The 26,125-nt window shown below is 40.0% G+C and overlaps 2 protein-coding genes across 2 annotated transcripts; both read right to left on the bottom strand.

The window, feature by feature from the left end:
- Positions 1-21,524: 21,524 nt before the first annotated feature.
- Positions 21,525-21,983, bottom strand: LOC138877760 (uncharacterized). Its single transcript, XM_070157396.1, has one exon. It carries the CDS (start codon positions 21,981-21,983, stop codon positions 21,525-21,527), a length of 459 nt encoding a protein of 152 aa, XP_070013497.1.
- Positions 21,984-24,875: 2,892 nt separating this feature from the next.
- LOC138877761 (uncharacterized) lies at positions 24,876-25,727 on the bottom strand. The gene is made up of 2 exons (XM_070157397.1): positions 25,305-25,727; positions 24,876-24,983 (listed from the first exon to the last, which is right to left on the bottom strand). The coding sequence occupies exons 1-2, from the start codon at positions 25,725-25,727 to the stop codon at positions 24,876-24,878; spliced, it is 531 nt and encodes a 176-aa protein (XP_070013498.1).
- Between the last annotated feature and the right edge of the window lie 398 nt (positions 25,728-26,125).

Raw genomic sequence — 26,125 nt, forward strand, 5'->3', positions numbered from 1 at the left:
CTGTACGAAGAATCCTTTGACACTTATCCAAGAAACCCTAGGCATCATCGCCCTCTATACTACTGAAAGTCGGAGGTTGAAGTCTACCAAACCTCTCTAATATGCATTGTTCGTCCTCTGGCATAACAGAAGCTACATAGTCCTGAGCAACTGCAACCAGCTAGGCTAGATACGCCCCCAATATCTGAAGTCCCTGCATGACCTTCTCAAGTGTACGAGCAGCAGGAGTCTGAGTGCCTCCCCCTGCCTGAGAAGTAGCTACGGCTGTAGTAACTGAGACCGCCCGAGCTAGGCCAGTATACATTGATAGAATCTGGGCTAGGGCCTTCTAAAGGCCTGGAATCACAATAGGCACGACTGGTGCCTGAGTTGGTGCTGCTGGAGCGTCTGCAACTGGGACCTCATCATGAACTGGGACGGCTGGTGGATCTATAGTTGCTACCCTAGCTGCTATGTGGGTTGCACCCCTACCCTTACCACGGCCTCGACCACATCCTCGGCCTCTAGTGGCCCTAACTGGTGGTACTGGTGGTCGTCCATCCTGACTGGTAGCACGTGTCCTCACCATCTGTAAGAGAATAGAATAACAGAAGTTTAGTACTCGGATCAACAGATTCACACGATAAGAATTCAAGAATATGAAGTTTTCCTAAAGGTTCTGCAGCCTCCCGAGGATAAATACAGACGTCTCCATACCAATCCGCGAGACTCTACTAAACCTGCTCATGAATCGTGAGACCTATGTAACCTAAGCTCTAATACCAACTTGTCACGATCCTAAAATAAACCCGATCGTGATGGCGCCTATCGTGAAACTAGGCCAGCCGACACAAACCCCAAAACCAACCAAGCAATTATAAAAAGTTATTTAAAGACATTAATAAGCTAAAATCACATAGTATAAGGTAGGATACAATAGTGCAAAAATAAAATACAGCCCGACATCGGGGTGTCACCAGTCATGAGTGACTACAACTCGTCTAGAAATATAAAAAGACAATATAGTCTGAAACAAAGCTAATACAAAGCGGAATAAAGATAGGAAGGAGAAACACTAGGCTGCGAACGCCAAGCAGCTACCTAGTCAACTTTGAAAGCCTGCTAGAAGACAAATCAGCACTTACTAGCGTGACCCGAGACTCCTGGATCTGCACATAGGGTGTAAGGAGTAATGTGAGTATGTCAACTCAGTAAGTAATAAAAGTAAAGGCAGCTAAGCAGTAAAAAACACACAAACCACAGCATAACGCTATAACAAAACAGTATAAACTAAGAACAATGCAGTAAAACACGTGAAAATAGCTCAGTTCAAAAAAATCTTTTTAAAACATCTTACAATAGTTTCAAACAAGTGATGAAAACATTGAGAAAAAGGATAGAAACAAAAAACAACCCCTCGGGCAAAAATATCAACAAAATTAGCCCCTCAGGCAACCTCACAATCACTCGTATCAGCCCCTCGGGCAATAACAAGAAACAACAATAGCCCCTCGGGCAATATCACATCTCACACTAGGTACCCGCGCTCACTGGGGGTGTACAGACTCTGGAGGGGCTCCTACAGCCCAAGCGCTATAATAAGCCATCTCGTGGCATAATCAAATTGGCCCTCGGCCTCATAACAACAAGCCACCTCGTGGCATAAATCAATCAGGCCCTCGGCCTTAAAATATCATGAATCAGTACAACATGTTACGGCGCAGCCCGATTCTATAATATCCTCAAAACATAGGCCCTCGGCCTCACTCAGTCAAAAAAAACTTCTCAAGCCACTTGGGCGACAATAAAACATGATGCTCAGCTCAAAATATTATTTAAAGTGTCAAAACAGAGTAAATAGGGATGATTTATGAAAACAGTAGAATACAGCATGACTGAGTACAAATATGAAGTCAAAATAGTGAGGAATAGTAGCAAAAATCCCCTAAGGGTCCAAAATAATTGACACTGGGCCCAAATATGGTATTTAGCCCAAACATGATAATACTTTCCAAAACACAATGATATCAAACAATTTTTAATCAAGTACGCGACTTAACAGTCATACGGGACGGACTAAGTCACAATCCCCAATGGTACACAACCCCACGCTCGTCATCTAGCGTGGGTTTCACCTCAAAGTAGCACAACGATGTGAAATTCGGGGTTTCATACCCTCGGGACAATTTACAATCATTACTTACCTCAATCCAGTCCAAACTCTAGCCCGCGATGCCTTTGCGTCTTGACTCGGCCTCCGGATGCTACAAATCTAACCAAAAATAGATTTATACCTGTGAGCACGTGATTTTTGCCCTATATGAATTACTCCAACAAATTCAAAACAAAATAATTTCTTTCAGTGTTTGCAGTTTTGGGGATTTTCGTGGCATTTTCTGGTAATTGTTTGCATTTGTCTGTGCATTTTTATTTTATTTAATTAATGAAAATTACAAAAATATGTTGCATTTGCATTCAGGATTTAATTTTACATTTTTTGGATTAATTGACAAATTAGTTATTTTATAAAAATGGAAAAAATCACAAAAAATAGTTTATCTTGCACTTTTAATTTTAATTTTGAATTTTGGTAGTTTTTCCTTTAATTTGGTTTTTAATTATTTGTAGTAACAATTATTAGGGTTATTTAATTTAATATGGTAGGATAATTTGGTTTAGGATTTAATTTAGGTTTTAATTTCAATTTTGGAAAAAGAAAAAGAATTTTTAAAGAAAAATGAATTGAAAAAAAAAGAAAGAGAAAAGAAAGAAGTGAAAGGAATCCAAATCTGGGCTAGAACCCATTTAATTGTCCCCAGCCCAAACGAAACTACCTAGTACCTGGCCCAAACCCACGCCTCACCCGGTCCAAATCCCCCAACTAAGTCAAACGACGTCGTTTTTCCTTGTTGATCTGGACCGTTGATCTCAGTTGATCAAACGGTCCGCAACTGAGCCCTTACTTGATATATATATGTCCTAACGCCCTACCCCCCCTCCAATTCTATTTCCTCACTCCTGTCTCTCAAAGCGAAACCCTAATGAGACTCCGCCGCCCCAGAATTCCCTAATCCCCACCGGCCGGCAGCGTGACCCAATCTCCCCCAAATTGCCACCATGCAATCACTACCCTTTCCTGTATCCAAATCGATCAGCATCTTTCCCTAAAACCCAGCCAAGTTTTCCCAGTTTCGGATTTGGAAACGAAAAATGCAACACCTAATGTCCTTTGCCTTCTCTGATTTTTGTTCAAAATCTCGACTCGTTCTAACTTAAATCTTACGTTAATAGATTGTTCTCAACAAGAGCAATTGATTGACGATAGTTTTTAGTTATTACGAGAACGTCGGATTCGGACAGGCCCGCCGGTTCCAGCTATAATCCATCGGTTCGTTTCAAGGCTTTCTCATTACCTTTTCTGAGTTAAATAAGGTAAAGTTTCACCATTGTTTCCTTCATGAATCGAGTCCATAGTGTTTAGTTTGCATTAATTTGCTCTAGAATCATCATTGTCTCGCTTAGTTTTTATTTACTTCTTCCGTTAATTCCGCTTAATTTCTTGTCCTTGTTAGTTGATAAGTCAGTAATCTTAATTAGTTCACTCAGGCTTAAACTTTCAGCATTATATGATTTTTTCCTTTTCTGGGTTATATGGTTTCTGTGGGATACTTGGTTGGACAGTAGAAGCCATATCTGTTTGGGACTAAGCCTTGTCCGTTGGCCCAGATTTTGGAATTGTGGGAAGGTAAATACAGGGGTATCAAGGGGTGTTTTGGTTATTTGAGGATTGGGAATATTTTCTGTTATGGGGGAAGCTTCTAGAGGATAAGGGCAGGTTCGCATGTGGAGAGATAAGAGAGAGTTCAGATATTTTTAAGGGGTAAAAAAGGAAAAACGAAAAAGAGAAAGGCCTGGCAATGCTGCCCTAAAGTTGGCCTATATAAAGACCTTCTGATCATTCTAGAGAGGAGGAGAAATTTAGAAAAAACTTCAGACAGCTAAAAGTATCAAAAGAATTACTGTTTTATAGAGTTCAAGTGTTTCTTTTGATTCCTTCAAATTCTGAAAACAATAGATAGCTGAAGAGATAAAATTCCAAAAACATACAAAAAATAGCCAGAAATTTCTACTGTTCCATTGAATTTTAGCATGAAAATCTGAAAACCTTCTTCTCTTAAATTAATTTCCTGATGGTTTGAACTTCGAAATGGTTTGAGATTTAGTCATTAAGGCTAGGTTTTGGTGTTTGTTTGTTTAAAAGTATGTTTGACACTGCAATCTGGTCTGCTGAATTGCATTTTCTAGGGTTTGAACTGTTTTTGGTACACTGTTCCATTGGATTTGAGTTCAAATTTGCTATTTGTTACTGCTGCTGGATCTCTAATTATCTCGCTGTTGTTTTCTTCACATTTTCAGGTATGTAAAGACATTTGAATCTTGAGTAAATGTAGACCAGAAGTTTTTATGAAATCAAGCTGAAATGGCTGTTTTATTCTTTCGAGCAGAGGCTATTGGTCTTCTTGCGATTTCTGCACATCTTTCTCGTTAATCATTATGAGTAGTTAGTGGTATAGTTTGTAATCTATTTCCTTTTCAGACTTTGGATTGGTACCAATGTGTTATAAATAATGTTGGACTATTGGACTATTACAGTGCTGTAAGTCAGTGCTAAGTTTAGCCACACTTAAGTTTTGTTCATAAATTTCGCTCATGTTCGAGCTAGCTTTAAATGATGTTTGAAATATTGTTTGCCTTTTTGGGTTCGAGATGCATCTTCGCGTCTGAATCGTATGCCTCTTTTGGCTTATTATGCTGAAATTTGTCTTAAACTAGCCTTGTTGTGCAGTGTGTTATGTTTGCTCTTGTGAAATAAGAGATTCCTGCACACAATGATGCCTATGTAAGGTTTTGTTGAAAGCTATTGTTGTTGAGCTCGGCTATAGTTTATGGATTCGGCCACTAATTGGCCAAAAAAAATCAGTAAGTATTAAATCAAAATGGGCATGTCGAGTGCTATGTTTATTAGAGTTAGATAGTGGCAGTACTTCTTCGTAAAGAGTTCTTAAGCTTGAAAGGTTTAGTGATTTGGGAGTTGATGTTGTTACCTGTTAGTAGTGATGAATTGTTGTCATTGAATTCCTTTGATATCCTAGATTTCAAAGCTTAAGAACTTCAAATGGTAATAGGGGAATAGTAATAGGGAGGAAAACACATATTCTGTCATTAAAATTGTTCTCTGCTGTTAAGTTTGCTGCGTTATATCTCAAACTTGGTACCTTCTGTTCCCTGATTTGATATCCTGTGCACCAGAAAGTCTTTGAGGATAATTGTTTACAATGTGATTGTTACCTTTAAAATTTTCAAAAGTGTAAGAGTGCAATAATTTTGTATGTCGCTTAGTTTTCTAGCTTGTGACCTATACACGTATGGCTCTGAATATTCAAAATTGTCTAAAGTGTTAAGAGTACAATAATTGTTTTTACTTTTGTTTTCATTCTTTCTTAATCAATTATTCCAAAGACTTTCTAAATATGCTGAGTGGTAACAATAATTGTATAGATGTTAAATATTTTTCATGTAAAATTACACATAATATGGATGGCTAGATAAAAACTAACATACCATATAATTAGTGTTGTCGTAGGCCCCCTCCCACGTTCCTTTCATAAATAGTTCTTAGATAGTTCTCTTAGTTTCTCTAGGCTCATTTAATATACTATCGTGGTTATGGACACGTTCGTGTGACATGATTACGATTTCTAAAAGTAAAATCGGAGTATGCGTTCGCGCAACTTCGGCCAAACTCTTTTTAATAATAACAAAGCATTCTTAATTGTGGACACGTTCATGTGACATGATTTTTGACGTGCCAAACAAATGGGTTCACGTACGCGTGACCCGTTTCAAGATAATTTTCTTAATTTAAAAAGCGGTAAAAGTTAAATTCATATAGGTTCTAAAAATCAGTAATTAAATAATTTTAATAAACCAAGTATGATCAAAGCGACCGTGCTAGAACCACGGAACTCGGGAATGCCTAACACCTTCTCCCGGGGTAACAGAATTCCTTGCCCAGATTTCTGTGTTCGCAGACTGTAAAACAGAGTCAACTTCGTCGATTCGGGATTTTAAACCGGTGACTTGGGACACCCTAAATTATCCCAAGTGCCGACTCTGAATCTTTAAATAAACAAATCCCATTTCGATTGTCCTTTAATTGGAAAAACTCTCTTGAATTTATGCCCTTTACGGGGTGTAGGTAAAAAGGAGGTGTGACAGCTCTGGCGACTCTGCTGGGGATCGAACCCAGAATCTCTGGTTCAGGGTTCAAGAATTCGAGCTTGTTAACATGATTTTTACTTGGCTTTATTTATTGTTGATATTACTGTATTATGTGAACCTTTTGTGATAAATGCTATCTGTTTACCGCTTTGATATTGTTTGAGTTGTATATAATTGTTTTCTTACGCCACCCATCTGAGTCTTCTGGAATGGTGCATACGTTCGCGTAGCCCGCTTTTTCTGTAGAAATTATACCAAATAGAACGAGGCTGGGCAAGTGACAAGGCCGGGCAGACTTCAGTGCTCCCGGTATGTCACCCCCTCCTCGGCCCCAGTTGTCCGCTCGGGTACCCCAAGTCTAGACCAAAACCCCAGGATTTAAACCTAGAAAAATACAGCCTCATGCCGGATCCCTAGTAGGAATGTTTATTTGCATCATGTGCATTTGACTTAGGGGACTCAACACAGGGGTTGGGTCCGTCTAGGACAGGTATGCCCAAAATAACAGACCACCTTGATGCATCTTATGTGCTACATGTTGCATTTCTTCAAGGGTGAAAGGGTCATTTGGTGGACCAATGATAGTTGAGGGCAAAGGAAAAAGAAAAAGAAAAAAAAGAAAAAGAGATTGAAGTGTGAAAATAATGCAAGTAGGGTCTAGTTATGTTTTTTTTGGTTACATTTTTAAGAAAAAAGACAAAAAAACATGAAAAATTCAAAAAAGATTTTGCACTATTTCATCATTTTTCAAAAATCAAAATAAAAAAAAAAAAGAGAAAAAGAAAATCCCAAAAGATTTTGCATGTTTCGTCATTCTTCAAGAAAAGCAAGAAAAAATGTGATTTCTATGAATTAGTGGTTTTTTTTTATTATTCTCGCCCGTATCCAATTTGCCCGAACTACGCAAACCTGATTCTCGCCTCTCGGGACGGGATACTTAGGCAACCCACATAGGGTCCGGTCTTCCTAGTAAATCTTAAGTTCTTGGCTTTGCGGGGTCTTAGCCAAATTTTGCACTTCTAGCCACCTTTTGGCCAAATAAGTTATTTTGCAAAAATAGTCCCAATTATGTCTTGCATGTGTTTAATAGGGAGTGTTATTATCTCACATAGTGCTGGTTAAAGTTTTCTCATACAGGTGTAGATTTATTTACCGAAGTTTGAGCATGGTAGACACCCCGTGACCATCCGGTCAGGATCGCTCAGTCAGGAGTTGCTTAAGGAGATTTGTTTTATTTTTATGTTTTGAGTCTGTTCTTCATTTTATGTCGTCTTTTACTTTCTAGATTTGTACAGTAATACCAAGTCCTTTGTTATTGTATTTTCTGCTTTATATTTGAAAAAATGTGTTGTAACTCAAAATCCAAAAAAAAAAGAGATGTTGCATTTATATTTCCGTTATAAGTGTTCTTTAGAATGCTAATTCTAGAAATGGAAAAAAAAAATTGAGGTTGTTTTTCCTTTAGGCAATTAATATCTAGGACTTAAAATGAACTTCTTTTATGTTTCCTTTAGTATATTAGGACCAAAATAAAAAAATAAAAAGAAATTTATTTTAGTACTTCTTTAAAAGATTTCTTTAAGGTGTTAATTCTAAAATCCAAAAAGATTTTCTTTTGAGGTGTTTCTTTGAGAAATTAGTGAAAAATAAAAAAAATTCTTTTTATTTTCATTAGAACTTTAGGATATTGTACATAGAAAAATACTTTATCTTTTGTTTATCATTAGAATTTCTCCTTTAAGTAATCAAAAACTGAAATCCAAAAATATCGTTTATCTTGTTCATTTCTCGCTTCGAAATCCTTCTTCAGGGATATCAAATGCAAGTTCAAAAAAGATTCTCTTCTAGGGTTTGTTCCCTAATAATTTCCGTAGAGTATTTGTTTCAAAAAGAAGAAAAATTCAAAAACAGGGGTTTGCTTCTTTTATTTCTCTTTTCTCATCAGATTGTCAAAAAAAAATAATAAGAACGTTGGTTTGTTTACTTTATTTTCGATCTTTTAGAACTATACAAAGATCTGATTCATACGGGATCATGATACGTAGACAACCTACATAGGGTTCTATCAAATCATTTTTTTATTATTAAAAGGAAAAAAGAAAAAAAAAGGAAAAAATGGGGGTGAAGTCATGGGATGTGAGAAATGAGAAGGAAGAAAAAGAGTGATAATCAGAAAGAAAAAGGGGAAGGAAAATGGGCAAGCCAGCAAGTGCTAGAAAAGCAACGAAAAGAGAGGTTGAAATGAACAAATTGGGATGATGTCAACTGATCTTTGTACCCTCGAAGTCATATTAGAGCCGATAACTGTGGCTAGGTGCATTGCACATAAAGTGAGATTATCTTATGTTAAATGCCCTAACGCTAACGTGATGGTTTCATTTTGTTATATTCATATCAGAAGGGTGATTGGTTTGTGGTTTTAAAGTGGTAGCTCTTCTCTACAACATAAGGTCAAAAGGCAATGGCAGACGACAATGGAACTGAGTTAGTTGATACCGGCACTCGAAAGCAGTTGGTTGAACAGAACAATGGGTTGATTGAAGAGGTAAAGATGTTAAAACAACACATGGCTGACATGTATCAGGCTTGGATGACTGGGAAGGTACCACCCCCGCCACCACCTAGCCTCCTAAATGTCGTCCTTACCCAAGCTCCGAACACAATGCCAGATGATCCCCCATACTCTCCAGATCCACCCACTTATCATGGCATTCCCAACCACCCTAGTATCTCCGTCACTCATCTTCCAATTACCTTTCCCAAAAATTGCCCTCTTGTCTTATCCACCATCCCCAACAATGAACATCCACTCAAAGCTCACGATGCCTAATATTACCCCTCAAAAGTTGCCCACAAGGTTCCTAACTCATACAAGCAGGGCCCGCGGGATGAACCTCATGTTGAAAATGAAAAGTTCACAGGAAGAAAAGGGCTAGATGGGATACCTAGGAGGCCGAAAGGCATAGAACAGTCCTTAAAGAACAAGCAATGAATGGGAGACTAGGGTAGCATGTCTTAAAAATAATTGTCTATGTCCCCCGACGTTCATCTGCATGTGGGGTTTAAAGTGCCAAAGTTTAACTTATATGATGGGTGTGGGGATCCGGTAGCCCATTTAAGGGATTATTGCAGTAAAATGAGAAGTGTTGGCAAGAAAGATGATTTGTTGATGGCGTAATTCAGTGAGAGCCTGACTGGGGCAGCTTTGGAATGGCATAATCGTCAAGATGTTGGTAAGTGGCCTACATTGGGTGACATGGCTAAAGATTTTGTTTGATACTTTCAATACAGATCAGGTGTTGTCCCAGACCGCTCCTCCCTATCTCAAATGGAAAAGAAACCCAAGAAAAGTTTTAGGGATTTTTGGGTTAGATGGAACGAACAAATTGTTCGGGATAGTCCTCCCATTGATAGAAAAGATGTTGGTGAGCCCCACCGACGACAGAGTCCAGTGGTCATTCTTACTAAACGCTTTCAGCCTTAATGTCGACCTCGTGGATATGCTTGTAATCCTCCCCAATGTTACTTCTCCCCACAGAACTCCCAAAGTCGTACATCACTTTCCCAATACCCTGTCCACAATGCACCACCATATGCTCCACACCCACAAGGCCCGTGATGGCCCACACCACTTCCCCAACTGTCTTACCCGCCCCCATGAGCCTGCCAAAAACCCCCTGGATCAGGTTTCCGGCCCAATCAAGCATTTAAGAATGAGAGGTTGCGAAAAAAGAAAAGGCTTTCACCCCTATTGGAGAATCATATGCTAGTTTGTTCCAAAAGTTGAAGCAATTGGACATGTTGAAGCCGATTCATATAAAAATGCCAAACCCTCTGTCAAAGAAGTTTGATTTTTCTCAAAGGTGAGCATATTGCTCAGATGCCCCGGGGCATGACATAGAGAAGTGTTGGAATCTGAACAAAGCAATTCAGAAGCTTATTGATGTAGGCGACATTGTCGTACAAAATCCAGATACAGCAAACACTAGCCAAAGTCCATCGCATGTGCATAATGAGACGCATATGGTGGGTATGGTTTATTTTGAAAAGGAATATGATAATTCTTCTGGGAGCCTTGGAGGTCCACGTGCTACTAAGCTTTTAGCGCAATCAGGGGTTGATCTTAAGAACGAGCCGGCAAAAGGAACCCAAAAGCAATTTGGTAAGAATAATGTGATGAATACTTGTGGAGGTCCTAGTATTGCCGATGCAGAATTCAGTGGCTAAGATACCATGCTTGGTAATTGGAAAGACGCTCCAGTTCTTGGTCAGCCGGAGAGGAGCTTTTGGTGGCTTAATTTGTTGTCATTTCTGTTTTCCGGGTTATTGCAGGGTTGTAATCCGGACATCGTCTTGTGACTCAAATCCTTCTATCATTTATTTTGTCTAGTTCTTTTAGTCGTATTATCTCACTTAGTATTTTCTAGGTTTGTTCTAGGTTTGTAACCCCAGTCTAGTTTGTTTGTTTTGTTGTCCAAACCCTTTCACCATCTGTCTAATGCAAGTTTCTGTTTGATGTTATTTCTAGTCATTTTTGTTTAGTTCTCTTTTTCTTTTATAGTCCTTTTCCTGTTGACTCTAGTGACGTGACATGCACGCGTAATTCTCAGCCTGGTTTTAAAAGTCAGTTTAATCACGAAGTAATGAAACAATGTTGAAGATGTAGGGACATTGAGGGAAATAAGTAAAGGCATTTTGAGATCACTTCAAGCCCGAATTGTATGAAACCGGGGCAGATAGAACATAAAGAACCCCCATTGAAATGCATCCTGCCACATCAATTTGAAGATAAAAGCAAGTTTGCCCCAATTTGTAGGGGTTCGTTCGTGGTAATGAGAGTGAGAGTGTTGTCTAATGGTGCTTTATATATAACAAATGTAGAAGGCGAATGTGTGGGTACGGTTATCAAGTCTGGCGCAACCAAAAGATGTTACAAATGTTTTCCTTGGTTTGTTTAATTGTGTTGTTTGTACTTGGCATGTTTTGAAGGTTAGAATGATGAAGGCATTTTGTTTTGCTATCTAAACACTTTATCCTTCGTCACTCCTTTTGAACCTTATTTATTTTCTTTCATACCTCTCTTTCGAAATCAGTAGCGAATATCAGAAACACAAGAATGAAAGATAAGAAAAGGAAGAAAGAAAAAAAGAATGAAAAGAGAGAGAAGAAAAAGAAAAAAAAGAAAAAAAAGAGAAAGAAAAGAATGAAAAGAAAAAAAAGAAGAAAAACAACAAAAGCGAAAAAGAAAGCAAAAAAGAGAAAGAAAAGAAAGAGAAAAGAGAAAATCACAACAACAAAGTAATTCCTATGTCATGAACTACGTTCGACCTGATTCCTTTTAAGGATACGTAGGCAGCCTCACGGTTTGGTCTCATCAAAACAAAAGTCCAAAAGTCCCCATGCAAGAAACTGGGGCAGAAGTTATGGTTGTTGTAAGAAATCTGATTCCGAAAGTTGTAATTTTGAACCCATGTGAATTGTTTTGAGCCTCTGATATCCTTTCTTTTTAACCCTATCCAAAAGCCACGTTACGTTCCAAAGAAAGACCTTCCGATCAGTCTTCGAGAGATGCCAAGTCAAGCAAGTGGAGGTGATTCATATCAAGGGCAACACTCTGGTCCAAATGAAAAAATAATGAAAATGAGAGAGTCTTATTGGTGAAAACCCTCACGGGCACCGTAAGGCGACGGGAGATGAGAGAAATTAAAAATGAGAGAGTTTTATTGGATAAAACCCTCACGGGAACCACAAGGCGACGGTAAGTTGAGAGAAAGAACAAAATGAGAGAGGCTTGATAGTGAAAACCCTTCGGGCACTACAAGTCGATTAAGGATTGTGAATCAGATTGGATAATAGGAGCATTGAAGCCCAGTTTCACGGTTCAGAGGTATAACAAGAGTTGAACATCAGATTTGTTTGACAGAATAGGACACAGGTGCATGTCATGGTCATTAGAGTTGGTATCCATATCTGATAGGTTTCTACTTTCTAGTTTTCTTGTTAGGAATCACCTCTTTCCTTTGTCCTTTACTCTGTTCCTTGTGTCTTGTTTACTTCCTCTTCCTGAGTCTGTTTGGTCAGAACAAGAGAGAAATGACTTCAAAATTTGCCACCAGCTTTCTAATTGCACAAAACGAGATCTGGCTAGCACGTCACAGTGTCATAGGTCAGGAAAGAGCAACAAACGCACTAAGTTGGTAACAATCAACATGCTTTGGGGTCCATCAGAAACACAAAGATTTGGTATATTTTAATTCGTGAACAGTGCAACAGATAGAGGATGTTGGGTGAATGGTTCAAAGGTATTCTCTGTGATGAGACAAAGAAAGTGGTTAATCAGTGACAAGCGAGGTCTTCCAAGCAGAAATCAAAGTTATCATGACAAGTGAGGGAACAATAGACTTCAAGGCCAAGGCCAGTGATTTAAGTCAGGAAAAAACAACATGGACACTGAGTGGATGTAAATTAACGTGCTTTGGAATTCATGAGAAACACAAAGGTGCAGTACACGTCAACACAAGAGCACGATGCAACAGGTGGAGGGTGTTAGGTGGACGGATCAAAGGTATTTTCGGTGAAACACAAAGGTTGGTAAATGTCAGTTCATGAGCAATGCAACAGATAAAGGGAATTGGGTCTGAACGGAGAAGAGGTATTTTCTGTGATAAGGATTACAGAGAAAGTGGTTAGTCCATAAGCAAGCATGGTCCTCGAGTGGAAATCAGTTATCATGGGAAGTGAAGGAGCAATCACCCTCAAAGTCAAGGCTACAAACCAACCACCACATTTTAAACTGACAATATTTTTCTTTGATTGAAACAGGGGCAAAAAATTTTGTTTGTTTCGGAGAAACCCTCTGCAAGGAAAAGCAAGCACCAGACAGGTTTGACCGTAAACTTTCAGGACCCTCCTGGAAAATGAGACCTAGTTTAAAGTTCAGAAATGACATAATTTAGCATAAATATATCCCAAAAGAATATAAGTTAGCTTAGAAGTTTGCATGTTCGAGATATAATTCAATTAGGAGTTTCCAGGACCCTCCTGAATAATGGGACTTAGCTTTAAAATTTCGATTAGATAATAACATTTAGCGTAAGTTCTGCTGTAGGGTAGTATAGTTCAACCATGAAAGTTGTCGCTCTTAAGATAAAACTTGACTTTTGATTTTCAGGACCCTCCTAGATAATGGGGAGTAGTTTAAGACCCTCTTAGATAACAAGATTTAGTAGAAATCACACTTGTAGAAGACATAACTTAGATTTTAAAAATTGTCGTTTAGTTAAGAGTTGTCAGGACCCCCTGAATAATGGGATTTAACTTTCAATTCTTAGTAACACTTGGTAATATGATTTAGTTTTACACTCACAGCTGTGCCCAGCCACCAAACTAGAGCAGAAAATTTTTCTTTGTTTTGTCTATGTTGAAGTCAGGAGCCCCCTGGAGAGCAGGGAATACATTTCAAGTTGAAGTCAGGAGCCCGCCTGGAGAGCAGGGAATACTTTCAAGTTAGCAGTTAGGAGCCCGCCTAGAGAACAAAGGAGTACAATTTAAATTTTAGATTTCAAATTCTTTGTTTTGTCTATGTTGAAGTCAAGAGCCCGCCTGGAGAGCAGGAAATACATTTCAAGTTGAAGTCAGGAGCCCGCCTGGAGAGCAGGGAATACTTTCAAGTGTAGCAGTCAGGAGCCCGCCTGGAGAACAAGGGAGTACAATTTAAATTTTAGATTTCAAATTCTTTGTTTTGTCTATTTTGAAGTCAGGAGCCCGCCTGGAGAGCAGAGAATATATTTCAAGTTGAAGTCAGGAGCCCGCCTAGAGAGCAGAGAATACTTTCAAGTTAGCTGTCAGGAGCCCGCCTGGAGAACAAGGGAGTACAATTTAAGTTTTAGCTTTCAAATTCTTTGTTTTGTCTATGTTTGAAGTTAGGAGCCCGCCTGGAGAGTAGGGAATACATTTCAAGTTGAAGTCAGGAGCCCGCCTGGAGAGCAGGGAATACTCTCAAGTTAGCAGTCAGGAGCTCGCCTGGAGAACAAGGGAGTACAATTTAAATTTTAGCTTTCAAATTCTTTGTTTTGTCTATCTTAAAGTCAGGAGCCCGCCTGAAGAGCAGGGAGCACTTTCAAGTTGAAGTCAGGAGCCCGCCTGGAAAGCAGGGAATACTTTCAAGTCAGCAATCAGGAGCCCGCCTGGAGAACAAGGGAGTACAATTCAAGTTTTAGCTTTCAAGTTCTTATTGATATTTGGTAATGTGATCCATTTTACACTTATATCTGTGCCCAGCCACCAAACCGGGGCAGAAAATTTTCTTTGTTTTGTCTATTTTGTTGAAGTCAGGAGCCCTCCTGGAGAGCAGGGAATACCTTTCAAGTTAGCAGTCAGGAGCCCGCCTGGAGAGCAGGGAATACATTCAAGTTTAGCAGTCAGGAGCCCGCCTGGAGAGCAGGGAATACATTTCAACTTCAGCGGTCAGGAGCCCGCCTGGAGAGCAGGGAATACATTTCAAGTTAACAGTCAGGGAGCCCCGCCTGGAGAATAGGGTCAGTTTTTACTTTAGTCAAGCTTAGTTTACAGTTTTCCTAGTCTATTCTTTAATTTAATTTCATCATTGCATCAATAGTACAAGTGGTTTACAATTTTGCTAACAACTTACAAATCTTCCTAGTGCAAACTGGGGCAAAAAAAATTTCTTTGTTTTGTCTATTTTGTTGTAATCAGGCGCCCACCTGGAGAAAAAGGGGAGACAACTCAAGTTTCTAGGGAAAGCAGTGTCGAAGGAAGACAACTCGAGTCTCAAGGGAAAGCAGTTTCGAAGGAAGACAGTTCAAGTTTCAGGGGAAAATGGTTCAAGGTGCAAGGGAAAACAGTGTCAAGTAACAAGATAAAAAAAGGGAATTCAATTCAGAATGCAATTCAAGTCAGTAACGAAAGAAGCTCGCGTCAAGTTTGCTAGTCAGCAGTCCTAGATAATTAACAGAAGTTAATCAATAAAGGAAAAGAGAGAAAGGCAACAAGTTAATCCAAATGCAGAAGTTGATGAAGGATGTGAGCTGCTGAAGACATGGCCAAGGTCACAAGCACTACATGTCCGGTCTTGGTCCGAAAATCTAAAGAAGGATGAACTAGCACCTGCAACTAAAAAGCATCAAGGTTCAAATCTAAAGTCTACATGAAGAACCATTCAAGACTCAAGATCAAGCTTCAGAAGACTTATAAATAGGAATCTTGTAACTCGTAATTGATAGGCTTAACTAGTCTTTTTCATGTTTTGATTTTGATGTAATAGCAGGACTGCGGACCGAAACCTCGGCGGAACGGCACCTCGACCGGATCTCTACCTTGGCATACTCCGTTATCTCACTCATTTCTGAACTACACGTGGCCTGATTCCTTTATAGCCAAGGATATGTAGGCAGCCCAGATACCAGAGCTCGGTCACATTCCCTTCTCTCTTATCTTTGGTCTCTCCAAATAAGGGTCGGGTCAAAAACCTGTCTAGTCAGTCTTTGTATGAAAGCTCTGTACGTTTCCAGTCAAAGAGGGACAGCTGTAGACATGTGATTTTTGACCTTCCCCAAGATTTTTTATATATTAGCGTAAAATATTTAATTTAGGCATAATATAGATATTTTAAGTAATTTTGACTCTTTTACTCTATTTTATTACAAGAAAACAAAATTTATAAAAATAGGTTCATTAAGGTTTTGTAGTCATTTTTAATCCAAAAAAATATACAAAAAATGTATCGTATTTTTATTTTAATATGATATTTGAAAATACCAAAAATAGATTTGTTTTAATGATTAGTTTTATTTTAATAATTATTTGAATAGTAATAATAATTGAGATCGTATTTTTAGTCTTGTTCGCGGGGAAAGGATAGAACTTGGACTCGAGCAACCCGCTTTTAGGCCTAATTTTGGACCTAGCCCACAATTTCCAAGCGCATAATTCCTAGGCCCATACCCCTTAACCTAAAAACCCTACCAAAAAAAACCTAAACTAAATATAAAGAGAAGAATGAAACAGGCTGGAGGCTGAAAGCAAAAAAATATACACAGAAGGCTGCGCATCGTCTTCTTCACAACTCCATCAGAGAACGACCCCCACCCCCTCGCGTTTGTCTTCCCCAAACACCCCTCTCCCCACTGCTTTTCTTCAACAGCAACACTATAACAAGGAGCTGCTGCTGCTTCTCCATCTTGCGACCCCTCGCTGGAAACCAGTCCACAAACGACCACCTCGAGCTTCATCTTGGCTATACCATTCGAACACACAGACATACACGAAAATAGCAGGGTGGGAAAGCAATTGAAACAGAAGCTCCGACGTCCAGCCATGGTCGAAACGACCTCATCCCTCGTTCAACCTCACCCTATGTCATCACTAACAGTTTGGTGACAGATTTGGCCGAAAAAAAAATAATAATCAACACTCTAGCAGAAGATCCTCTAGTCCAAGCAGAAAAATAATGAAAATGAGAGAGTCTTATTGGTGAAAACCCTCATGGGCACCGTAGGGCAACAAGAGCTGAGAGAAATAAAAAAAGAGAGATTTTTATTGGTAAAAACCCTCGCGGGCACCGTAAGGCGATGGTAAGTTGAGAGAAAGAACAAAATGAGAGAGGCTTGATGGTGAAAACCCTTCGGGCACTACAAGTCGAATAAGGATTGTGAATCAGATTGGATGATCGGAGCATTGAAGCCCAGTTTCACGGTTCAGAGGTATAACAGGGGTTGAACATCAGACTTGCTCAACATAATAGGCTACAGGTGCATGTCATGGTCATTAGAGTTGGTATCTACATCTGATAGGTTTCTACTTTGTAGTTTTCTTGTTAGGAATCATCTTTTTCCTTTGCCCTTTACTCTGTTCCTTTTGTCTTGTTTACTTCCTCTTCCTGAGTTTGTTTGGTCAAAATAAGTGAGAAATGACTTCAAAATTTGCCACCAGCTTTTCAATTGCACAAAACGGGATCTGGTCAGTACATCAAAGTGTCATAAGTCAGGAAAGAACAACAAGCGCATTGAGCTGGTAATAATCAACATGCTTTGGGATCCTTATGAAATACAAAGGTTTGGTACACATCAATTCAGGAACAATGCAACAGATGGAGGGTGTTAGGTGAATAGATCAAAGGTATTTTCGGTGAAACACGACGGTTTGGTACATATCAATTCATAAACAATGCAACAAGATGGAGGGGTTTGGTAAACAGATCAAAGGTATTTTCTATGGTAAGATCGACAAAGGGTGTTTAATCAGTGACAAGCAAGGTCCTTCGAGCAGAAATAAAATTTATCGTGGCAAGTGAAGGAGCAACAGACCTCAAGGCCAGGTCCAGTGGTTTAAGTCAAGAAAAACAACATGCGCGATGAGTGGGTGGAAATTGTCGTGCTTTGGAATTCATGAGAAACACAAAGGTGCATTACACGTCAACACAAGAGCACGATGCAATAGATGGAGGGTGTTAGGTTAACGGATCAAAGGTATTTTTGGTAAAACACAAAGGTTGGTAAATGTCAGTTCATGAGCAGTGCAACAGATAGAAGGAATTGGGTCTGAACGGAGAAAGGACATTTTCTGTGATAAGGATGGCAGAGAAAGTGTCTAGTCCATAAGCAAGCAAGGTCCTCGAGGGTAAATCAGTTATCATGAGAAGTGAAGGAGCAAACGTCCTCAAAGTCAAGGCCACAAACCAACCACCACATTTTTAAACTGATAAGAGCTTTCTTTGATTTGAAACAGGGGCAGGAAATTTCGGTTGTTTCAGAGAAACCCTCAGTGGAGAAAGGCAGTCACCAAACAGGTTTGATTCTTCATTTCCAGGACCCTCCTGAATAATGGGACTTAGCTTTAAGATTTAGATTATATAACAACACTTAGCGTAAACTCTGTTGTAGGGTAGTATAATTCAGACATTGAAGTTGTTACCCTTAAGATAAAATTTGACCTTTGATTTTCAGGACCCTCCTGGATAATGGGGAGTAGTTTAAATATCCTCTTAGATAGCAAGATTTAGCAGAAGTCACACCTGTAGAAGATATAACTTAGATTTTAAATTATCGTTTAGTTCAGAGTTGTCGGGACCCCCTTGAATAAGGGGACCTAGCTTTCAAATTCCTTATTTTGTCTATTATGAAGTCAGGAGCCCGTCTGGAGCATCAAAATTTGCTAAGGGAACAAAGCCCACTCGAAAATAACCAATTTACATCAAAAATCCCGAAATTGGCCAAACCCGATCCCCCGGGCCCACATCTCGGATTCCAATAAAAATCACAAAACTAGAATCCTTACACTCCCACGAGTTCATACATATCAAATACATCAAAATCTGACAACAAACAACCCCTCAAATTCTCAGATCAAAGTCTCAAATTCCAAGCCCTAACTCCCCAATTTAGGCTTTAGATTCCACAAATTTCATGTTTAATTAAATATAAATCACAATAGGATTGAGTATTAAGTCCATAAATCTTACCTCCAAGTGTTTTCCTTTGATTCCCTCTTCAATTCTTCTCAAAAAGCCCTAAAATCGCACAAATATGGTGGAAGTTAGGCCCAAAATCGCGAACAATGGCTATTTAAACATTCTGCCCATGTGACCCTTTCCTTCTTCGCGAACGCGGCCTCTCATTCGCGAAGTACAAAAACTCGTTGACCATAAATTCCTATTACGTGAACGAGACCTCCCGCTCGCGAACGCGACCCCCTTAACACGAACGCGAAGCACAAATGACCAGGACCCCAACTGCTCCTATTTATTCTACGTGAACGCGGGAACCTCATCGCGTTCATGAAGCACACTAAACCTCACCCTTCGTGAATGCGGGACCAACATCACAAACGCGAAGGCCAAATTGACTGCCTCACTTCTCATCCCTTCGCGAACGCGAAGGCCAAAACTCTGCAACACCAACAACAGAAAATCTGCAACTTCCCACAATATGATTTGATCCGTTTAACCACCCGAAACTCACCCGAGGCCCTCGGGACCTCAACCAAACATGCCAACATATCAAATAAAATCGTTCAAACTTTTTCCAACCTTCGTAACACTCAAAACAACATTAAAACATCAAATCATCATTGGATTCAAGCCTAAGAAAATCCAAAACTTCCAAATTTCGCTTTCGATCAAAAAGTCTATCAAACCTCGTCTGAATGACATGAAATTTTGTACACACGTCAAAAATGACACAACGGACCTACTCGAACTTCCGGAATTCCATTCTGACCCCTATGTCAAAATCTTCCCTATCAACCGGAAAACGCCCAAAATTCCAATTTCGCCAATTCAATCCTAAATCTACTCCGGACCTCCAAAACATATTCCGATCAGACTCCTAAGTCCCAAATCTCCTAATGAAGCTATTCGAATCATAAAAACCAAATTCATAGGTCTTTTACCCATAAGTCAACTTCCGGTTAACTTTTCTAACTAAAATACCAACTTAAGAGACGAAGTGTCTCATTTCTCTACAAAACCTCTCCGAACCCAAACTAACCAACACGATGCCATATAATACAGTTGAACAAGACATAAAGAAGCAGAAATGGGGAAAATGGAGCGGTAACTCATGAAAGAACCGGGCGGGTCATTACAAGCTGGAAGAAAAGTACATGAAATCTATAGAGCATAATAGGCTCTTTAGTTCAACTACCTGCGACATTGATGTTATCCTCAGATCTGTTAGGTTCGCTGGGGAAAGCCTTTCTATCGAGGTAACCCGACTCAAAGAAGAACTTAAGCGTCGAGCGACTTCCCTCAATGTTGAAAAGACTTATGCCATGTACAACATAAGGAGAAAAACCTTGGAAGAGGCCAGAGGAGTAGGCATTATTGATGTTGATGCCGAAATTGCTAATGCTAGTGAGCTTGAGTTAGCTGCTAAAAATGGCCTCTCAGCACAGTTTGATACTCCTGGTTCTTCTGGTTCCGGTTCCAAGTTCTTGGGAACTGAAGAGGAATCGAAGGGCGATGACACTAAGGACCAAACTGGAAAAAATATCGAGCCATCGGTGGATCCACCTACTTCTCCCGGGGACGCGAACACTTCTCTTCCTCCTGCTTTTGGAGATACTGCAGTTTAAATTTTCATTTCTTTTTCCCATTCTTGTACTTTTGCCGTTTTGGCACGTTCTTGTAAATAAAAACATTTTTTTGCTCAAGTACTATTTGAGTCTCACTTTCGTTTGAATATCCAAACAAGTCTCTAACCTTTGCATTTTCTTAAGAATTATGCGCACATTTTTCTTTTCGCTCTTTATTATGTGTAGTCTCGAATGCATTTTCCTCGAAAAACTTTGGTTCCGAGTATTAACCCTTTTACGTGATGGTTTCTATAAGTATTTGTGCAAGTTTACTTTTTGCGTCCTTTCGTGTACGTCTTTGGGTGCATTCTTCCCCGAAGGCATTTCGATTCCAAGCATAAATTATTTTGAAACCAGCCCTTTAACGTGAGGGTTCTCCTAATAGAGGGCCCTCTTATGTTTATGGTGCTCTTGATGAGGACGTCTCCTGTTTATTACGACACTAGAATTTGAAGTACTTGTTTAACTTTCAAAGGACAAAGTTAGTTTATTGTTTAGACGAAAAACAAGATAAAACAAAAGGATTTCATTTCATTTAATTTCTTCTATTTTCAAAACTACACAAGCATTTGCTATGCTAAAAAGAAATTGACGTTACTTGTGGCTATCTTGTACAACTTTTCTATGGGGCTGGCTACGCAGTCCCTAGTCTGATGATGCATTTATGTTTCCGATTTTTTGTTTCCCGATCGACGTGGTAGTGGCAGTCATTGTTGTTGTATCCTCACATAATTCCCCCCAGTGTTTGAATGCGAAGAATGCGAATTAGGACACTGGAAGTCTCGTGCCTTCAAAGATTCCACCAATGAATTGCTAGATAATCCTTAACTCGGTAACACACCTTACTTCCCTTTAGGTATCTATGCTATTGAGCAAAAGACTATTTAACAACCCTCTAGTGGTTTGTGCTCGTGAACGGTCGGGTAACTTTCGCTCGATAGCAAACTTAACTTCCTAGTAGGAATTTGCTATCGAGCCAAAGATTATCTAACCTTCCCCGAGTGGAAACTTGCTTGTTTGCCTTGCTATTAAAGGTCTTATTGTTGATGTCTTCGTAGTATGCTTTCTGTCGGTGCCTCATTAAAAACCTTGCCAGAAAAACCCAATTGGGATAAAAAAACTGAATGAAGGAAAAAAGAGTGCAGTACATACTTTCCGCTCGAAAATGTTCATCAGCAATAATATCTTTTGAGGTGTGCCACATTCCAATTGCTGGGCAACTTGTCTTCATTTTGGTTCTCCAACTCGTATGAACCTTTCCCGATGATAGCTGAAATCCGGTAGGGACCTTCCCATGTTGGACCCACCTTCCCCGCGTTGAGCTCCCGGGTATTTTGAGTCACTTTACTCAGAACCAAATCTCCTACTTTGAAATAATGGAAGTTGTCTCTTCGATTATAATACCACTCTATTCTCTGCTTTTGAGCTGCTATTCTTACACGTACCAAGTCCTTGCGTTCCTCAAGCATCTCCAAGTTGATTAACATTGCTTCCTTGTTCGATTCTTCATTTTCCTGAAAATATCTCAAGGTGGGTTCCCCTACTTCCATGGGGATTAGAGCTTCTGCACCGTACACAAGGAAAAAGGAGTTTCTCCTGTGCTTGACTTGACCGCTGTTCAGTAGGCCCATAGAACTCTGGGCAATTCTTCAGGCCCATTTGCCTTTTGCCGCTTCCAACCTTTTCTTGAGGTTTTGAATAATTACTTTGTTGGCTGACTCCGCTTGACCGTTTGCGCTCGGATGATAAGGTGAAGATCTGATCCTTTTTATCTTCAAATCTTCGATGAACTTTGTAACTTTTGCACCGATAAACTATGGCACATTGTCGCATGCTATCTCTTTTGGTATTCCAAACCTGCAAATTATATTTTCTCACAAGAAATCGACCACTTCGCGTTCTCCAATATTCTGATAAGGTCCTGCTTCCACCCATTTAGAGAAATAGTTAGTCGAAATTAAAAGAAATCTTACTTTTCCGGGAGCCGGTGGCAGTGGTCCGATGATGTCCATCCCCCATTTCATGAACGACCATAGGGACAGAACCGAATGTAAGGGTTCTGCCGGCTGATGCACTAGCGATGTGTAGCGTTGGCACTTATCACATTTTCGTACGAAGTCTTTAGCATCCTGTTCCATGCGGAGCCAGTAATATCCTGCCCATACCAACTTCAACACCAAGGGATCCGCGCCCAAATGGTTGCCGCATATCCCTTAGTGGACCTCTCTCATGACATAGTTAGCTTCGGATGGGCCAATAGGCCTTGGAAAGATTTTCTATACAATTGGCCTCTCTTGAAGCTATATTGTGCAGCTTTGGCACGTAACGCCTATGATGCCCTGGGGTCTTCAAGAAACTTCTTGTGCTCGAGATAGTCAGTTATTTCATTTCTCCAGTCCCAGACCAAACTAGACGAATTTACCATATAGTAACATCTGTATCCAATACTGAGTTCATCAGTTGTACTACCGTCCCGAACTCTGATCCCTTTATTTCCAATGATGATCCTAATTTTGCCAATGCATATGCTTTTGTGTTATCCTCCCTTGGGATACGAGTAATTTACCACTCTCAGAATCGCGCCAACAGAGCCTGGACCTTTTATCACGTATTGTTGCATGTGTTCTTCTTTGGTGTCAACGATCCCGTAAACATGATTTACCATTGCTGTGAGTCACATTTGATTTCGACGACCTCGAAGTCAAGTCCCCGGGCTAATTTGAGTCCCGTAATCAAAGATTCATACTCTGCTTCATTGTTAGTTAAAGGGACCGTTCTGATGGCCTGCCTTAAGGTTTCCCCCGAAGGCGTGATTAAGACTATTCTGAGCCCGGACCCTTTTACATTGGAAGATCCATCCATAAATAAGTTCCAAACCCCCGGTGTCGATTCCGACACCATTACTGCCTCCTTGGTTGCTAGAGGCAATAGTCCCGAACCGAAATCGGCCACGAGGTTAGCCAAGACTTCCAACTTAATTGCAGTCCTTTATTTATACTCTATTGCAAACTCACTCATTTTGATGTCCTATTTGGCCAATCTACCTAAGAACTCGGGTTTTTGGAGGATGTTCCGCAAAGCAAAAGTAGTCACCACGGCTATCTGGTGGAACTGGAAGTAGGGCCTCAGCTTCCGAGCGCAACTACGAAAGCTAAAGCCAGTTTTTTCAAATGTGGGTAGTGAGTTTCTACTTTCGTTAAAATTTTGATAAAATAATAAATGGGGGATTGCGTACCTTCTTCCTCGAACTAAAACATCACTTACCGCAACTTCCAAGACCGCGAGGTAAACTAGCAATGTTTCACCTTCTTTTGGTTTTGAGAGCAATGAAGGGCTTGATAAGTACTTCTTCAAATCCCTCAAAGCCTACTGGCATTCTGGTGTACATTCGAAACTATTTTTCTTTTTGAGCAGTGTGAATAAGCAATGACATTTTTTTCGACGATCAGAAAATGAACGTGCTCAAAGCTGCCAACCTTCCTATAAGACTTTGGACTTCCTTTACGTTCCATAGTTGATCCAGGATATCTTCTATGGCCTTGATGTTGTCGGGGTTTACCTCAATTCCTCTTTTTGAGACTAGAAATCCTAAGAACTTACCAGAACTAAACCCGAACGTGCATTTCTCAGGATTAAGTTTCATGTTATGCTTCCTCAGGATGTCAAAAGTTTCCTACAAATATTTAAGGTGGTTACCTGCATTCAATGACTTAACGAGCATATCATCTATATAAACTTCCATGGTCTTTCCTAGTTGATTTTAAGACATCTTGTTCACGAGTCGTTGATAAGTGACTCCGAGTTTCTTTAACCCAAAAGGCATCACATTATAACAATAAGTACCGAAATTTAATATAAACGAAGTCTTTTCCTGATCTTTGGGTTCATCTTGATTTGGTTGTACCCGGAATAAGCATCGAGGAAACTCTTTAACTCGTGCCTGGTCGTGGCATCAATCATTTGATCGGTATTTGGTAGTGGGAACGAGTCTTTCGGGCACACCTTATTACGATTTTTATAATCTACACACATGCAAAATTTATTGTTCTTCTTAGGAACTACTACTACGTTAGCCAGCCAGTCCGGATATCTTACCTCTCGGATCGAACTGATATTAAGCAAGCAAGTTACCTCTTCTTTGATGAATTTATTCTTGGCTTCGGCTATATGGCATTTCTTTTGTCTTACCGGAGGTATGTTGGGATCCAATATTAACTTGTGCACTGCGACCTCCAACGGGATACCTGTCACATCCTCGTGCGACCATGCAAAACAATTGGCATTAAATTTAAGAAATTCAATAAAACCTGTCCTGAGCTTCGGTTGCAGTCCCGTCCCTAAGTAGAATTTCCTTCTAGGAATTCTTTGAACAATGCAACACGCTCTGGTTCCTCCACCATGGACTTCGTTGCATCCATCTCTTCTAGAACTTGGAAATATCCCGGCACCTGATAATGTTCTGATGCTTCTATCCCTAGGTTAAATTCTTCTAGATCGGGAGTAGGTGCCGATTCCTGTAATTGCTATGCCTCATGTTCCTTTCCTTTGCTACTGGAGACAAAAGTTGCATTCATCTCCCTTGCTTCCTGTTGATCACCCCTTATCTGCTTGATTCCTTCGAGCGTTAGAAACTTCAGCAATTGGTTATATGTTGAGGGTACAACTTTAATCTTGTGTAACCATGGCCTCCCCGGGATAATATTGTATCCCATATCACCATCCACTACTTTAAAGAGAGTTATTTTCATTACTCCTTCAGTGTTCGTAAGCAACAAAATCACCCCCAGGGTCGTTATGCTCGCGAGGTTAAAATTAGCAAGGAGCTTGTGGCCAGAATAATGCTTCCGGTGAGTTTAGCTTGCTCCAATACTCTTTACTGTATGATATTAACCGAACTTCCTGGATCCACTAGAACACGTTTAATTTAAAAATCTAACACATTTAAATATTACCAGTGCATCGTTGTGTGGTAACAGTAATCCACCTGCGTCCTCCTCCGTGAAAGTGATATCATCTTTTCGGAGTCTTTTACTACGAGTTATTGATACTTTCGTCTTCTTTGTTGCTGAAAAAGTGACCCCGTTAATCTCATTCCCTCTGACGATCATATTGATTGTTTGGTGTAGGGGTTCTTCTCCTACTTTCGAGGGTTCTGCGTTGTCTCTGTTACGATCATAATTGTTCTTAGCTCGATCACTTAAGAATTTTCTGAGGTGACCATTCTTCAATAGTGTTGCCACGTCTTCCCGAAGGTGTCGACAGTCTCCTATCCGGTGGCCATTTGTCCCATGGTATTCACACCATAAGTCGGGATCCCTCTGGATGGAGTCGGATATAATTGGTCTCAGGAACCGTGCCTCTTTGATGTTTCTCATGGATGACACCAATTCCACTATACTGACGTTGAAGTTGTATTTCGATAACTTGGGGTAAGAAGGATCCAGTGACCTCGACGTTTCTTTATCCTATAGTGATCTATTGTTCCGTCCATGATTGACTCTTCTATCAATGGTGAACTTGTCTGATGTCCGTAAGCCTCTGCCACGGTTTTCAATCTGCTCGTAGGGCAAATACCAATCTTTCGAAGTCCGTCTGTTTGCGTCGTAGTCATCTTTTTGGTTTTCTCTATTCTTCTCCCGTCCTTTGGTCAACAATGGAAAGTCAACCTGATCATCTTCATTTTTTTTTGACTCGTACCGATTGTGGACATCTGCCCAAGTCATTGCTTGAAACTCAAGCAGGCTTTTCTTTAACTTCTGGGAAGTGTCTAAAC

Source organism: Nicotiana sylvestris, chromosome 9 (assembly GCF_000393655.2).
Source record: "Nicotiana sylvestris chromosome 9, ASM39365v2, whole genome shotgun sequence".
NCBI classification, from domain to species: domain Eukaryota; kingdom Viridiplantae; phylum Streptophyta; class Magnoliopsida; order Solanales; family Solanaceae; genus Nicotiana; species Nicotiana sylvestris.

Coding starts and splice junctions, on each gene's coding strand:
- LOC138877760 (XM_070157396.1), bottom strand. CDS start 21,983: ATGGGCCTACTGAACAGCGGTCAAGTCAAGCACAGGAGAAACTCCTTT.
- LOC138877761 (XM_070157397.1), bottom strand. CDS start 25,727: ATGAGAAACATCAAAGAGGCACGGTTCCTGAGACCAATTATATCCGAC. Junction 24,984..25,304: donor TACCACACAACGATGCACTG/GTAATATTTAAA, acceptor CAATTGCTGAAG/TTTCTAACGCTCGAAGGAAT.